At 46.3% G+C, this 16,358-nt stretch overlaps 1 protein-coding gene and 1 long non-coding RNA gene across 2 annotated transcripts; both read left to right on the top strand.

Moving 5' to 3' along the window:
• Positions 1-4,620: 4,620 nt before the first annotated feature.
• Positions 4,621-6,675, top strand: LOC124651164. The gene is made up of 3 exons (XR_006987297.1): positions 4,621-4,893; positions 5,422-6,494; positions 6,573-6,675. It is a non-coding gene; the product is annotated as an uncharacterized LOC124651164 (long non-coding RNA).
• Positions 6,676-9,924: 3,249 nt separating this feature from the next.
• LOC124655606 (acetylajmalan esterase-like) lies at positions 9,925-15,006 on the top strand. Its single transcript, XM_047194473.1, has 5 exons — positions 9,925-10,177; positions 10,372-10,584; positions 13,697-13,845; positions 14,261-14,534; positions 14,621-15,006. Exons 1-5 carry the CDS (start codon positions 9,925-9,927, stop codon positions 14,854-14,856), a joined length of 1,125 nt encoding a protein of 374 aa, XP_047050429.1. The 3' UTR covers positions 14,857-15,006.
• The last annotated feature ends 1,352 nt before the right edge of the window (positions 15,007-16,358 follow it).

The raw sequence follows: 16,358 nt of genomic DNA, 5'->3' as shown, positions 1-16,358 counted from the left end.
AGCTGGTACTCCGTTGAACCTGAAGGCCTTTTGTGGTCTGGCTCCATTGGACTGTGGGATGGTACTTGGTTGCTTGGTGATATTTGCACAACTGGCGGTGGTATGGAACAGGAAGAAGGTCCCTTGAGACGATGTGAGGATGTACTGAGATGATCTCTTGATTTTATCAGTGCAGGAGCACATAGGGTCCCCACACCTGGCAGGTTGTTTGGCATGATGTTTCCCTGGCATCTGCATCTCTGGCTGCTAATCATGGCATGGCTCCATCTGTATTAATTTTGTAGCCCTTTGTCTTTCTCAAGCTTGTACTGCTGAACAAACATTTGTCAGTTGAGGACTTGAAGTTGTCAGTGCGACTTGAAGTTGTCAGTGCTCACCCGTCCAGTGTTGAACTGCCCTGGAGGGCTGCACAGGTGGTGGTTTTCAGTGAAATGCCTCTTGGAGGCTATGCTTTAAGGAGTCTTGTGCAAGTGCAGATCAGGATCGTGCCCATCTGTCTTTCAGTAGAATACCTACCTCAGGTACATCTTAAGACACTTTCCTGGTTTTACAATTATCTCGTATCGTTTTGTCCATGATGGTTCATGATGCTGCTTGAACATGTTCTTTTATTTTGTGACATTGAGAATTGCTCTTAAATACCTGCCATGAAGATTCCAGCAAACTTCATGGCCAGGGACAAAATTGGGCCACATAATGAAGGATGGGCTGGTCCGCGTCCCATTAGTACCTCCAATTCTGCTGTGTGCTACTTTTATAAGATATGAGACCTGTGGGAGTGATGTTTTGGCACATGGGAGCATATGCTCCCTTTATTTTGAAATACATGTTAAACACATTTTAAAATGTTAAAAAAATTGAAACAAAAATTTCGCGCGTACATCTTCATGTGCTACGCGCTTACAAAGTCGTTTCATGAAAAATCGACATGTCATGTGGTGTGTGTAAAAAAGACAAAATTCAGTGCTGAAACAAAGACTTGTCACAAGATAAATTTTCTCTTTTTCGTTTAGACTACAAAAAATATTATTTTTTCGTGAAACTTGAAGAATACACATATATTATGGAGATGTACATGTAAATTTTTTTGTCAAAATTTTTTAACATTTGGAAATATGTTTTTATGGTAGAGGGATCATACGCACCCGGGAGCCGAATTGAGTTTCTGATGGTCTATATTACTTCTAAAACAACTGGGTTGGAAAGATAGATTTTCTGTGAGAAAATAAAAACATTTGTCACAGATGTTAGTATGCTGACGGGTTGGATGAGGTCTGCGTTTGGCAGGGGCATTATCAGGAGGGTGGTGCGCCTCGTCGGCTGCTTCTCTTGCGGAGCTCACGGGAGCTTCTTCCAGCGGCTGCCGTGCCCCAGTGACACTGGCGGCGGCCACTACGACGACGCCGCCACCGAATTCGACGATGGTGGTATGCGGCTCAGCCCCGTGCCCTTCCTAGACGGTGCTGCGGCACTACGCCGACGAGGAATCGTCGTCTCCCACGCATAGCATGCAGCTGTAAGCACCGCTTGCTCTGCTTCTTCTTCGCCGCTACATGAATTCTCTCATGTCCCACCTTCCATTCATAGTGTGCTTATTGATACAGGGGAAGAGGAGGAGGACGACGACGACAGGCCACCGTTGACGCAAGGGAGCTCGCCATCCCCCGACCCGCTCACCGGCGCCGCCACATCTCTATCTTTCACCTCACATGCTGACGATGACATGACCTGCGCGCATGCACCAGAGGCTAAGACGACGAGAAGCGAAGATGTGCAGAGGATCATTTCTTCGTGGGAGAGGATTGCGAGTGTCCCCATGCTGGAAGAGCTCCACCTGTCCTCCACCTGGTCAGCGCTGGAATGGCGGCGGCTCGTGCTTGGAGAGACAGCGCCCGTAGGGGCAAGCATCGAGGCCATGATCTTCGAGGAGGTCCGAGCAGAGGCTGTGCGTGACATATGTTTAGTTTGAGTGATTGACTGCTTGAATTTGGGACAGTTTCTCTCTCGTGGCAATCTATAAAAGTAGCATAACCACATTTTCTTTGAGAAAACGATATAATCTGACGTTCCCCAAAAGGCTTTTGGTTAAGAAATATAATGAAAAACAGTGAGAACGAGACAAGTAGTATATGCAAATGCTCCTATGGTATACTGAGAAGTTATTCGTGGTAGCCGGAGAGCCCACACTACTGCCATTTTTTTTTTGAAATTGGTCATTCATTCGTGGTTTATCTTGAACACGCGCCAACATAGGCGGAGCTACTTGGGGAGTCCCAATATTTTTGACAAAATGACTTGATTAGCTCAATTTAGAGTAATATATCTTAAATAAATCAGAAAACCCATATAAAAATTGATATCTGGGAGACTATGCACACGCATTATCTGATCGCTGACTCCGCCAATGCACGCCAAAGTCTGTACCTTTGTATAACTACTATATTAAAGATGAACAAACTTCTTTTTTATTAGAATTTTGGGAAAGGCTGAAGATTAACCAGGTGCTCACACGTATGAAATTTACATGGTTTGGCTTCCGTTGGGATTTATCTGTGTGTAATTTTGGTGCCATGTGGGAATTTCTGAAGACCCTTGCGGTACTGGCACATGTGCGTTTTGGTCTGTGCGAGTTGGGTGGCTGTAGCTAGGTTGGTGTTCTGATCGCTTCGGTTGTGATGAGCGGTGTCGTTTTGTCATTGTTCTCTCTCTCGCTCCGTGTTTGCATGTGTGTTGAGGCTTGGCTGTTTCGCTGTCCACCGCTTTGACCAAATTATGGCCTTCTGGAGAATTCCTGTTCGGCATTGTTCCCCACTCACCCACGTCCTCCCGACTCCCGAGTTCATCCTCCACTCCTCTGTATCTCGACGAATCCTGATTTGTCGCCGTCCTCGGCCAAGTTGGATTCAAGCCTGCGACGAGCCGCGCCGTTCGCTCGACGTCGCCTCATTCCCACAGCTCGGCCAAGTTGGATTCGAGGCTGCGGCGAGCCGCGTCGTGCGCTCGACGTCGCCTCATTCCCACAGCATAGAGATGAGTCCGGTGGCCATAGCGGTCAATGCCAGGAGGTGGAGCTCGGCCCCGGCGTCTAGATTCGGCGATAATAAGATGGCAGGCGGCGCATCCTGCCTCGGCTGGGTGTGTGATTCACTGATTCGCCAACCAGGAGCTCCACAACTTCTTCCTAGATGGCTAACACCGCTACGATTTAGAGGACGCCGATTAGATCGCCAGAGCGACCTGCTAATCCCCGTCTCAGGTTACTCACACCTCCCCCTTTCTCACCCGCACCTCCCCTCCCTTTCTAATCTCTCATGTTTTCCTCTCGATCTGGGCTTGATTAATCGTGATTAATTTCGGAGACTCGGCCGCCGAGCTCCGTGGCGTGCTAAGATATTCTCGAGGTCCACGATTCCGTCCTGGGTGTTGGTAAATTTTGTGGGTCCGAAATTGGACCTTCAAACTGAGGTCCTCGGGCACGTGACTCGCACGGTGCTGGCCGTCATGCATCCCCCTCCTCGGGGGTCAACATGCCTCGCGTGCTGCTGGACATCACGTGTGTCCCTTGGTTGCTCCGATGGATGGGCTCGGCTAGGTATCCACCCCTCAACAAGACTGATTCTCTGTTTTTTTCTGTTTTCTAGAACTACCCTTGTATTCAATAGTCTCCGGAGCAATCGATCTGGTGGCCAGCCGCTTTCCTCCGCTGAACTTTGTTGCCGCATCTGGTCTCCATCCAGGCTTTTGTAATTATATATGCCACGTTTAATTCCTGCCTCTTATGTTAGCACTTTCATATGTACTCTTTTGTGGCACTTTTATATTGTGAAACCTGATCATCCTCTTACCATCTTTCAATTTCTAGAGCAATAGTTGCAAGCTAAATAATCCGAATGATTTTTTTATTTGCAAGAAGCTTGCGAAAGTCCGTACTCTCGACTTGAAGAAATTGATATTTCCCTAGCCAAGATGTAAACATTCTACTTTCCGAACTTGAAAACACTAAGTGGATCACTCTCTGTATGACATGATGATATTACGCAGGTTCAATGGGCTAGGAAATTTGAACTCTTTTTTGATATGTTCATGTTCCTGCCGGAAGGTGCCAACCATCAGAATTATTTTATGGATTCACTCAGGCTGTACTTCTATACCTTCCAGATGCTTCTTGAGCATTCATTTTTGAGGATTCAATCTAGCTGTACCTCTATAGATTTTGGCGTATTTAGTTGTTCAGTGATGAAAATTAGAATGGCATCCAATGTATTCTGTAACAAAAAGATTACTGGAGGAGAAGAGCTGCACAACGGTAACAATAATTTGAGATGCAACAATAACATTTAAACTTTAAGCTTCCCTTCATGTCATTTTTTTAACAGCCCTAGAAATAATTCTTGAAAATCCAGCTGCCCTTTTCTCTTATCCTACAAAATATTTTTCAAAGTTGTGAAGAGAGTAAAATGCATCTGTGTGTGTTATATTTCGCTCTCTCTGGCCCTCCTTTCCCACTGAATTGGATGGCTCCAACCAATGTTGTAGATTTATTCTAGAATAGAATTTTGTAAGTATCAATATTGACTGTGTGTTTGACTGTATATGTTCTTTCCTTGGCAGGTTGTCGCACAGAGCTGCTGGTGGCTGCTGCTTTTGCTCTGTTCTTTGATGTTTTGGATGTTCTCTTTTTTGCTTATGTAAGGTCTTTTTTTTCAGGTTTGATTGCTGGTGTATTCTATATTTTTCTGATTGTTGTGCTTGGATGCCGTGATTCAGCTTCATGGTTATGTGTGATGAGTGATGCAGCTGGTGAGTCGCGGGTTGATGGCAGGAAATGGCGTGGTATGGCGTCGTGCTATTTTATTCTACTACAACATCCATGAATATAAATTCGAAGTGCAGGTGGGTGTAGACAAATAGTCTGTTTTGCAAGGCATTTCTCACTTTATTTTCTATCACAGAAACTCATATACATAAGCTTATTTTGGTGTGTGAGATGGGTTTGTACCTTTTTCCTTCCATATGTTGTATTCATATATGAACTCAGACCGTCTGTTTTCCAACTAGCAACCCATTTTAGTCCTATTTAGCCTATTGGCCCATCCAGATGTTCTTGGCAAGCTCCGTTGTTGCCCAGTATGAGTTGGTATGGCGAGAAACACATACTACTCATAATTAACATAGTTTGTTCTTTGTGTCAGTATTGATTTATGATTTGGTATGTGCAGAGAGTGGACTACATCTCTTCATTTAGCTTTTATTGCTCACGTAGATCACTTTGTTGAGCGTTCCCAGAATTCATTGCAAGACTTTATAAATTATATAGGACGATTAGTTAAAATTGATGCCACCTCTATTTCTTGCTGAATGGTTTTTCAGGGAAAATGCCAGGTTTGATTCAGAACTTTGTAACTTTTTTGTGCATTGAAGGTCGTCTACAAGATTTTCAAAGAAGAAAACTTTGTCCTATATTTGCCACACGATCCTTCGGAGATACAACTCTGAACTGATGAATGCAGAAGAAAGTATTATCTGATCATGGATAGATTGTGCAACGTAAGATCCTTTTTTACTGGCCCTTAAACTTTTAATAATCCTACATAAATGTTTATTATCTTCCAATGAACTCTTGGTATTTTTTCTTTTGCATTCACATTTCTTATGCATGCATTGTGTCATATACACCTGCATCCTGCATATACACTTACAAGTTGCAAGAAAAAGAAAAGCGTGAAAACTCATGCTAAATTCGTGTAATCTTCCAGATAGTTTACAAATTCTAATAGTGGTTGTTATAAGCAAAAGGTTGGTACGTAATTCTAAAAAATTAGCAGACATGTATAAATTTTTTATATTCAGTATAGTGTTAATAGGACCATGCATACTATGTATCTCTCATGTTGTCTAGATGTGTCTTAGTCAATACGTTGAACATATGTTTTCTCCTGGGTAACATGCTTTCATTTCCAAGCCGACGGTTACCTCACATGTATTACTTCCTTTTTTTAGCATGTGTCCTACTTATAGTCTACTAAATACTCCTTTCTTGAGGCTACAGGGCAAGTTCCCCGCTTCTAAAAGGTGCAAGAAACCTGAGGTTTAGCACAACAAGTTGTATTATCTGTCTTTTTTGTTACTAAGATCTTTAGTAGGGATCTATTATTGATTTCATGTAATTCAATATTTGAAAGTTCTAATCTATAAATGTATGCAGATTTATGATTCTAAAATAGCTTTTAAAAATAGATTCTTACTAAGTCTGGGTTGCCTCCTTGCTTAGAAGTGCCACCGAGGAGTCGTTCCGGTCGGAACTCAACATTGAAACCATACAAGCCATCTATGCTTCCGATCAGTAGGAAGGTTAGCAACTCCGTGACTGCATAGATGTCGGCTTCCTGGAGGAAGACAAATCCCAGCCTTTGACAAGGAATCCATTGATCACGATCCTCAACACAGCTGGCGAAGGCATGTAAATCCTCCTCCTTTGCTCTGATGAAGAAGAGGTGACTTTGGTATACTGATTGTCCTGCAAATAGAAATAATCTAGAATGTTGTCCATGAATGGTGTTCTATGTTTTCAGGATCCAGTTACCAAGTGTGTGTCCGGATATGATGAAATCCACGAATTGTACCATTGGTTTATCTTTGATTGTGTATTGAAATTTACTACGAGGTCGATCTTACCATTTAATTTTCATATCAATGCACCCATACATGTACTAGATAAATCTAAATCAATTAAAAGTATGCAACCACTCTAAAGATGCCACTTCTTATTCTCCAAACTCACATCCATATTGGGCGCGGCGTGCCGCCGCGCCAGGCCTTGCTAGTATATATTAGAAGAAAACCGCAAAGGCAGCGGACAGAGTACAACACACACCAAACCTACAAAAAGAGAAAAGAAATAAAGTAAAATATAAAAAGGCATCTATACATAACTAACATTTGTTAGCCTTTCCAGGCTCAATCTGCTTCATTCACTCATGCTCTCGGCATGAGATTTGGTGTAAGGGCATCTCCAACGGGGTGACGGATTTCGGACACCCAAAAGTGGTAGCGAGCGTCCGTTTGCGTCGCCCCGCGGACATATTTTGTCCGCGCGTCCGTTTGCGTCTGGGTGTGCTCCGGGGCGACTCATTTTTAGATTTACAACATATTTAAAAATATAAGAAGTACTACATTTAAATGCAAAAAAACTATACAATGTAGATCTAGAAGCCTAGACTACTTGCTTCCGGACGGGCCGGCCCGTCGTTGCGTCGCTCCATCGCCTGCTTCTCCGCCGCATTCCGTGCGGCTGCTATGGCTCGGTGCGTCGCTGCGTCCTCTTACAAGCACTGCTCCAGCCTCGCGTTCGCGGCGTTGTCCTTGAGCGTCTCAAAGGACTCGACTATTGTTCTCTGCTCCGCCGCCCTCTCCTCCGGGGTAGGCGCATCATGGTCATCAGAAGACCAATATGTCGGAGTCGGACTCCTCTGCGGCTGCAGCGGCCGCTAGCCTGCGCTGTTCCATCTCGGCGTCCAACGCCGCGTGGGCCGCCCGCTCCTCCTCTGCTTCGTTCTCCGCATCAGCCAGGTACTTGGCGTCCCTGACCAGGTCGAGGAGGTCGCCCGTGCTGTCGTCGGAGTCGAACTCCTCATCGGAGCTCGAGGCCGGGGGAGGTGGAGTGAGAGGTGTAGGTGGAGGTGGAGGCGCGGCAGCTTGGCCGCGGCCGGTGTTGCTCATGGTGGCTGCGATGGAGTCTGAGCGGCAGCGGCGCTACGGTGGAGGTTGTGTGGCGGCTAGGATTTAGTGGGGAGGAGATGAGATGCTACCGCCCCTGTTTATATAGATCGAAGGCAGGGCGAGGGCCGCGGCACGCGTGGCATCGACATTACTTCGTGCGCAGAGGTAGGCGACGGCCGCGCGCTACACGAGACATCGCCATTTACGCGGCCTCAGACTCCGCAGAGACGCATCCGAGACGCATATTTGGGCCAGGTTTGCGTCTCCACGGACGGCCCGGTCACTTTGCGTCGCCCAGACGCATTTCCGGTCACGGCGGACGAAAACGGTCGCTCAGCGTCCGTTTGCGTCGCGTCGCGCCGCTGGAGATGCCCTAACAACACAAATACATTGTTCACTGCAAGGACATCTAGCCTTCACTCTCACTAAAAAAAAGGGACAGCCTTCACTCTAAATGAATAGTTTGAATGTCATGGTTCATGTATATGAACGATTGATTTGCAGCAGCACATTTTCCAGTCAAATATTCTTGGCTTTGGCAATTGGCAATGAGCAGGGAACGAGGGTGGCATTGGCAATTGTCCACTTTATCCTTCAGTTTCTTCTAAAATCTCAACTCATCATCGAGAAAACACATTAAATGTTTAGTAGAAGGGAAAATTTGCCGGAGGACACCATTATTTTTTGGCGTTTGCTGAAACACATCGCTCGATTGTGTCTTTGCCAGGTACCTACAATTATGTGACACATTTGCCAGAACACACCACCTGGCTAAAAAGGAAAAGCTTTGCACTTTGTCTTCAAAACCAGTCATCACAAGAAAAAGTGCAAAACTTTCCGTTTTTAGGCTGGTGGTGTGTTCTGACAAATATGTCACAAAATTGTAATGGTACTTGACAAAGACACAATCGAGCGGTGTGTTTCAGCAAACGCCAAAAAATAACGGTATCCTGTAGCAAATTAGTAGAAAGTGTACATTTATAACCTAATGGAAGGAACACCAGTAGAAAAAGGTGTGTATGGTTTAGAGTTATACTACAGATTACCTAATCCAGATTTGTTTCAAACATTTCTTGAATATATAGCAGCATTTGTTTACGCAATTTTGCATTTGTCAGTGTGCTACACTTTCTGCTTTCTACTTTGTTGATAGGTTTGCTCTTATTTCCACTTAGTCAATTTCTTAGTACATAATGCATACCAAATCTCACTGAAATTATATTTTCATCCGAAGACTTTATATGTACCCGATCGATATCTCATACCTTATTGTTGTTTCTATGACTATGTGGGAAAAAATAATGTCATACAAGTGATACTTTTGAAGGAAGCAAATTTGGTGCACATGAGCACCAGTGCTCCTGGTTTTTAAAATATTTAAAAACTGTATATCTATGTTTCAAAAAATCATCACATTTATTCCGTGAATACACATATATGTCATGAATACTCGTGCAAAGTTTTGTTAGAGATTGCATTGTATTTTGAGCTACAGGAAAAAAAACAAATTTGTTGCTACGTATAGTGGTATATATTTGTCAGAAATTTGTCTTTTTTGTATAGCTCAAAATACAACATATTTTTCTACAAAATTCACACCGTATCTTCGAAATGTTTATATGTATGTGATTATTTAATATCAATTTTTTTGGAATTCGAAAAATATGATTTTTAGAAAACAGGTGCTCATGTGCCAAAGACACTTTCCGTACTTTTGAATCTATTTATTGTTTATATGGAACCGTATGTAAAATCACGTTTACATTTCATGCCAGGGGTATTCATCAGTATAGGCAACAAGGAAATCATAGACCAACCTGTCCACCCCTGGACCCGCCGCTGGTTGCAGCCGAGTTCCACAAAAAAAATTCATACAAGCCCAACGCATGAGGAAAGGAGCAGCCAACTACCACATGAGCTGCCCTCAAAACAAAAACAAAAAATGCTGTCATTATTTTGACTCGTGGCATGCCAAAATGTCTTACCCTCCAGCCTCCATTGTTAGTTTGTTAGGTTGACCAAATGCTCACCAACAAGCTCAGGCATGACCTCAGCCGTCCAACCAAGTAGACAAGCAGTCCACCAGAACCTGATGCAACTGAAGCTTATTACTTACCACAAGAAGCAAGCATGCTGCTTCCAAACCGACCGCAGTCTCAGCTGACAACACAGCCGATAGAGAGAAGCTGTAGCAGTCGATCGAGCATGGCAGCTGCTTCTTCGCATGCCAAGCTCCTCCTCACCTTGGTGCTATTGCAGGCTCTCATGGACTCCGCCGCGCCGGCCTGCTCCGTCGACGCCATCTACAGCTTTGGCGACTCCATTGCCGACACCGGCAACCTACTCCGAGAGGGCCCTGTCGGCTTCTTCTCCTCCATCGGCAGCTTCCCCTACGGCCAGACCTACGAGAAGCCGACTGGTCGCTGCTCCGACGGCCTCCTCATCATCGACTACTTGGGTAAGCCAACTTGTTGCCATTTTTTTTCGAAGCATGCAGGAGAACGGCAGGTGTATATAACTATATATTAGGAAGGAGAAGAAAGACCCATGAGAGGTCAAAGTACAATTAAAACAGGAAAACTTGTTGCCATGTAACGGCATGCTTAATTTGCGTGCTCTGTGTTATGACTTATGTGGCGCCGGCGCGAGCAGCGATGGCGCTCAAGCTGCCTCTGATCAACCCGTACCTGGACAAGACCGCCGACTTCAGCAGCGGCGTCAACTTCGCGGTGGCGGGCGCGACGGCGCTCGACCGGACGTACCTCCTGCAGAACGCCATCGTAATGCCGCCGGGGAACATGCCGCTCAGCTCCCAGCTCGACTGGTTCAAGGCGCATCTCAACGCCACCTGCCCTTCGCAAGAAGGTACTGTTCACTATTCTAGATGTCAGATTTTGTTATTTTTAAGGAAAATGATTGTGTTCCCCCGGGGGACGAAGCGTTTCGATCCTCCATCTTGGCTGCGCGCCGCGTGTCTCCTTGGGCCCACCGTTTCTCTTATCCTCACACGCGTACCTTCCTCCTCCACTCGTTCGTTCCAGGGAGTCAATCCCTTTTCTCTCTCCAGCTCGCTGCCGCACTACCAAGCCGCCGCCGCTGGCTGGCGACCACTGCACGCAACGACCCATGGTCGGCCGCCGCGACCAGCGCCGCCTTCCTCGCCCGCGCGGACTGCCCCCAACTTTTCGCGCGCCACCGGCCCGTAGTCGAGCGCCGCCGCCGCCACTGGCTGGTCGCCGCCGCCCGCAGCAGTCGACTGCGTCGACGCAGAGGGCCCACTAGTAGAAATATGGCCTTTTGCACCGGTTGGTAATGGCCATATGCACCGGATGGCCAACCGGTGCAAACCATCCGGTGCAAAAGGCCCCCCCCCTTTTGCACCGGTTCGCTTACGAACCGGTGCTAAAGGGGTCTCCACGTGGCCGGCTGTGGGGCGCTCGGCGGGGAGCTTTGCACCGGTTCGTATTACGAACCGGTGCTAAAGGGTCCGCCGCGGCGAAAAACGTCCCAAAACGCTGCCGCGTGAAAAACACTTTTTTTGAATTATTTTCTACTCCCTTTTTTTTCTTTTTTCAGAATTTCTAATATTTTAGTTATTTCACAAGGTTAGTCTCTAACTACCCTTATCTCTAATCCAATTACTTACTCATGCTCAAACTTCCCGCTCGGTCACCCATCCTCCCACTACTCTAGCACTAGCACGTTTAACTTCCAAATTCCTTTCCATCCCGCATCCAAGTGCTTCGCGCGCATGTATGTGATAGTAGTATCATATCAATCCTATTAACATGTCGATCGATGTCATATTTCTTTATTGTTCGAATTTCAAATAATTATTTTAATAAACCAAAGTAATGTTGTAATAATAATCTTGAATAAATAAATAAACATTAACTTTATAATTTGTATTATTTTTAATTATTTTCAATTTTTTAATTTTTAATTTTTTTTGCCAAACCTAAAACCTAAAAATTTGAAAATCTTATAATTTGCTAAAAGTAATAGCAATCTTTATGCAGGATGCAATTATTAATTTTAATTTTAAAAAATAAAAAAAATATGAAATCCTAAATTTCTGCAAAAAAAACTAAAAAATTCTGCAAAAAAACTAAAATCTTCCTGCTTTAATATTTTCATTTGGAATTTTCAAAATCTAAAAATTAGCTAACCGGGTAAACCCGGGTGAATTCGGATGTAATTTTGTCCCACGATGATTTTGATATATTATACGTTTTTTTCCGACGTCGTATGCAAAAGTTAATGCGGTTTTACCATTTTTCAAACATTTTTTGCAATAAATGTGAAAATTCAAATTTGTTAATTTTCCCTAATAGTAGGTTGCATAACATACATGAATCTCAAAAGATTTTATTTTTTGAATAATCTATCATTTTCTTCTCTATTTTACAGTGTTAAAAAAGGCGATCCACGGGGGGGGGTGGGTGGAGGTGCGTGGGGAGCAGAAAAACCTTTTGCACCGGTTCGTGTTACGAACCGGTGCAAAAGATCCCGCACGAACCGGTGCTAATGCCCCCTGGACATGCAGACCGCACGAACCGGTGCTAATGACCCCTTTAGCACCGGTTCGTGCCAAATCCGGTGCAAAAGCACTTTCGAGGACAGGATAAAAGCCCTTGTTTCTACTAGTGGCCGCGCCACGGAGCTGCGGCCTCTTGCGCTGTCGCGGCCGCACACGCAGGCCTTCCACCTCGCCTGGCTCTCCCTCTTCGCCTGCTTCTCGCCGCCTTCGCCGCGCCGCCCATCCTCCCTGCGCTGCGCCCGACACTCGTGCTCGCTCCGTCCGACGCCTCCGCCGCCGCCGTCGCCTCCCTCGCCGCCGCGCTCGTCGGGCGCCTCGCCATGGGCTCCGCCTGCGACCTCCTCGGCCCGCGCCGCGCGTCCGGGGTCGCCAGCCTCGTCTGCGCGCTCGCCCTCGCGCTGGCCGCCGTGTACGCGTCCTCGCCCGCGGGCTTCGTCGCGCTCCGCTCTCGCGCGGTGCTCTCGCTCTCCAACTTCGTCGCCAACCAGCACTGGATGTCCCGCATCTTCGCGCCCTCCGCCGTCGGCCTCGCCAACCCCGCCGTCCAGATCAGTGCTAGATGGAGGCGAAATCAGTGCTAGAATATAAAGCATATTTTTCGCGAATTTTTGGGAGTTTGCTGCCTTAGGCCTCGGAGGTTGCTATCGGCGAAGGCGGACTTTGCTACCTGACGTTGCTGCTGGCGGAAGCCGGGTTTTGCTACCACGGAGGTCGTTTCTCGCTACATTAGGTGTCGGTGTTGCTTGTCTTGGTCGGAAAGTTTTGCTGAATTAGTATTTTTTTTTGCTACAACTTTTTATGTGGTTTTGCTACCATTGTACAATACGGGGTCTCCGGCGATGTCTCTGGTGACTTTCCGTTTATATCTGTTTTTGCTACAATGGCATAATTTTTTTGCTACGAGCTCGCCGGCGAGGTCTCCGGCGAGCTTAGCCTTTTTATTTGATTTCGTGGCTGAACCGTTTTTTGCTACAATGTAGAAAAAGCGGGTTATTTTTTGCTGCCGGAAGATATTTTTTTGCTGCATCCGGTAACAGTAGATCTGACCGTACAAGATAGCCGATCCAACGGCTGGGGACCCAGGGGCTGGGAAATCAGATCCCCCGGGGGACGCCCAGCACTGTCCTATTTTTAAAGGGCTTCGATTATAAGGTATTTCGTGTTGCAATTTGGCACGGTGGTAGAAAATAACCTTATCTACATCTTTATTTATTTCCAGATTTTTTTGAAACTATAAAATTTTATTTTTGAAAAATTTAAAAACCGAGCTACATGTAGATCAGTCTACATTTATGGTTTTTGGCCAGGGTTCCTTTATTCTTGCTCTCTCACTCACCGGCCGTGAGCAGTAGTGAGTGAGTGTATAAACTAAAAAGGCAATCGATGCAGCTGATGAATGGAATGGCTGTGTTCAATAATAACCTTTACAAACTACAGATTGTGCCAAGAAGCTGGGCAGAGCCCTGTTCTTGGTCGGGGAGATCGGCGGGAACGACTACAACTATGCGTTTTTTCAGAAGAGGTCCATTGAGGCCGTGAAGGCGTACGTGCCACAGGTAGTGAAGAGCATTATGGACTTCACAAAGGTAAGTACAAGTACACTTCTTCCAAAATGAAAATTTTGTGCTAGGAATCTCTTCCTGGTCGCATACTATACTCTCTTCATTCATAAATAGATGTAGTATTAGATTTCTCAATATTTGGATGCATTGATATCTTAAATTATATTTACATGTAGTATCTAAATTTTGACAAGTCTCAGATATCTATTTATAGACAAAGGTAGCAGAAAAATTAGTAGCTCATATTAACTCGCATAGAATATATTTTGTGTATGATAGCATCTTACATCGATGAAAATTGTAATATAGAAAAGATCCATTATATTTCATATATATGCAAATTTCAAATTAGCAAAAGGTCATTTATACTGACATATCAAAATTAATATAGTGAAGACATTATGGGAATTTCATTTGGATTTCATGACTAATTAATCAGGAGGTGATCGAGCTAGGAGCGACTCAGATCATCATCCCTGGGAACTTCCCCATCGGGTGCTCGCCGAGTTACTTGTCCCTCTTCTCCGTCGCCGGCTCAGCAGACCACGACGAGAGGGGCTGCCTCACTAGCTACAACTCCTTTGCGGCGTACCACAACGAGCAGCTCCAGGAAGCCATCGACAAGCTCCGGAAGGCCAATTCCGACATCTCCATCGTCTACGCCGACTACTACGGCGCCTTCCTGCACCTCCTCGACCACGCATCCGTCCTTGGTAGGCATTTTCAAACGCATAGTTAACCATTATCTATGAGCCCGAATCTAAAAGCTTATGCCGCGTGCCCTTGTTTTCCATGGCAGGGTTTAACGAGGGATCGCTGCTCAAAGCATGCTGCGGATCGGGCGGGGAGTACAACTTCAACATGGACTTGATGTGCGGCGGGATGGGATCCAGCACGTGCACAGACCCAGCCCGACACGTGAGCTGGGATGGCATCCACCTTACCCAGCAGGCCTACAGGGCTATGGCGTTGTCGCTCCTCATGGAGGGGTTCGCGCAGCCTAGCGAGAGCGTTCAGGAGATATGGAGTTGTTGATTGGATGCACTCCATACTGCCGCTAACCCTCCAAAAAGTGTCGGCGCATCGAGGCATAATAGAAAGTGCTGCATTTAGTCGTGTCAATGATGTATTTTGAGGCACTTTTGAGATACTACCAGGAAATGTACATGTTGGCACTTAAAAAACTGCATCTATTTTTGATTTTGAGGCACTTTTCTATAATGCCGTTTATTTTGATGCCATATTCATGAGTGCCTCGATTTTCATTCGATGCACTTTTGTAAAGTGCTCCGCTTCCTGCAGATGCAATTTTTAGTGCCTCAAACGAGAAGCTTTTAAGACACTTTTGATAGTGCCACAAATGTCAACCTTCGGAGGAACTCAAACGTGCCTCAGATGTAAATAACGTATGCAATAAATTATTCAGGTACAAATATTACATGAAGTAATATTACAATGTATTCCTCACCACAATGACAACACAATGATCGATCAACCAACTATGACAACAATGGCATCACAATTACAATTGGATTCTCTCTCGCACACACAGCTAACAATAAGTACGAAAACCATGAAGTAATTTCCCCCCGCCCATGACCGTCTCAGTTACCGTTTCGCAAAAAAATGATGGTCTTAGTTAGAGCATCTCTAGCAGAGTCCTTATTCTTCTGAACCAAAAAAAAGTGAGTTCGTCTCCCGAAAAACAAAAAGCGAGAAGTTTTTAGCGTGGCGCAGAACAGCACCCGTATTCGAAACCGAAAAATGTCGATTTCAAAATTTGCCAGTAAAGTGATCATCACAAACAGTAGAACTGACATTCAAACATATTTAGGCATAATTCAATAGATATCGATAGATACATTGCATTTGAGGTGGTCGTCGGCGACCACCTCCAAAACTAAACTAATTTCGCCGGCGGCGAGCTACTACGCGCGCCGCGGAAGACTTCGCCGTCGTCGGCCTACTCAGAGTCGAGGTCGACGACCTCCTGCTTCACGCGGCGGACGGCCGCCTCCTTCTGCGCGGCCTCGTACTCGCGCACGGCACGGACGGCTTCCGCTTCCTCGCGGCGGAAGCGCGCGCGCCTCGGCGGCGGAGATGACGGCCACCTGCTGCACCGCCGTCGCCTCCTCCTCGTCGTTGAGGACGAAGTCCCCGGACTGCAGCTGGAGGGTGCGCACCGGCACCTCCTCCTCCTCGTCGCTGCTGTCCGAGGCGGGCCGCCACAGCGCACGGTCCAGACCCCAGTTGGTCCAGCGCCGTTACGAGCACCTTCGCCGCGGTTCCATTTGCGCCGCTCGGCCTCCGACTGGAAGACGGGGGGGGGAGAGTTCCTCCCGCCAATCCGCCTACGTCCCCTGCCTCCGCTGTTCGCCCCTGCCATGCGGTCACGGTGGTGGTGGAGAGAGGAGAAGCGGCGGCGGAGTGGGAGGACGTGGCGGAGGGAGTAGGGTTTTGGAACCCTACTCCCCTCCACGGCCTGTATATATTTGGGTCGACGGTCCAGTTTCTCGGGCCCCCGAACTTCCGATACG

Source organism: Lolium rigidum, chromosome 5, assembly GCF_022539505.1.
Source record: "Lolium rigidum isolate FL_2022 chromosome 5, APGP_CSIRO_Lrig_0.1, whole genome shotgun sequence".
Lineage (NCBI taxonomy): Eukaryota > Viridiplantae > Streptophyta > Magnoliopsida > Poales > Poaceae > Lolium > Lolium rigidum.
Note: the sequence above shows the minus strand (reverse complement) of the source record. Positions and strands in the feature narration are given on the sequence as shown.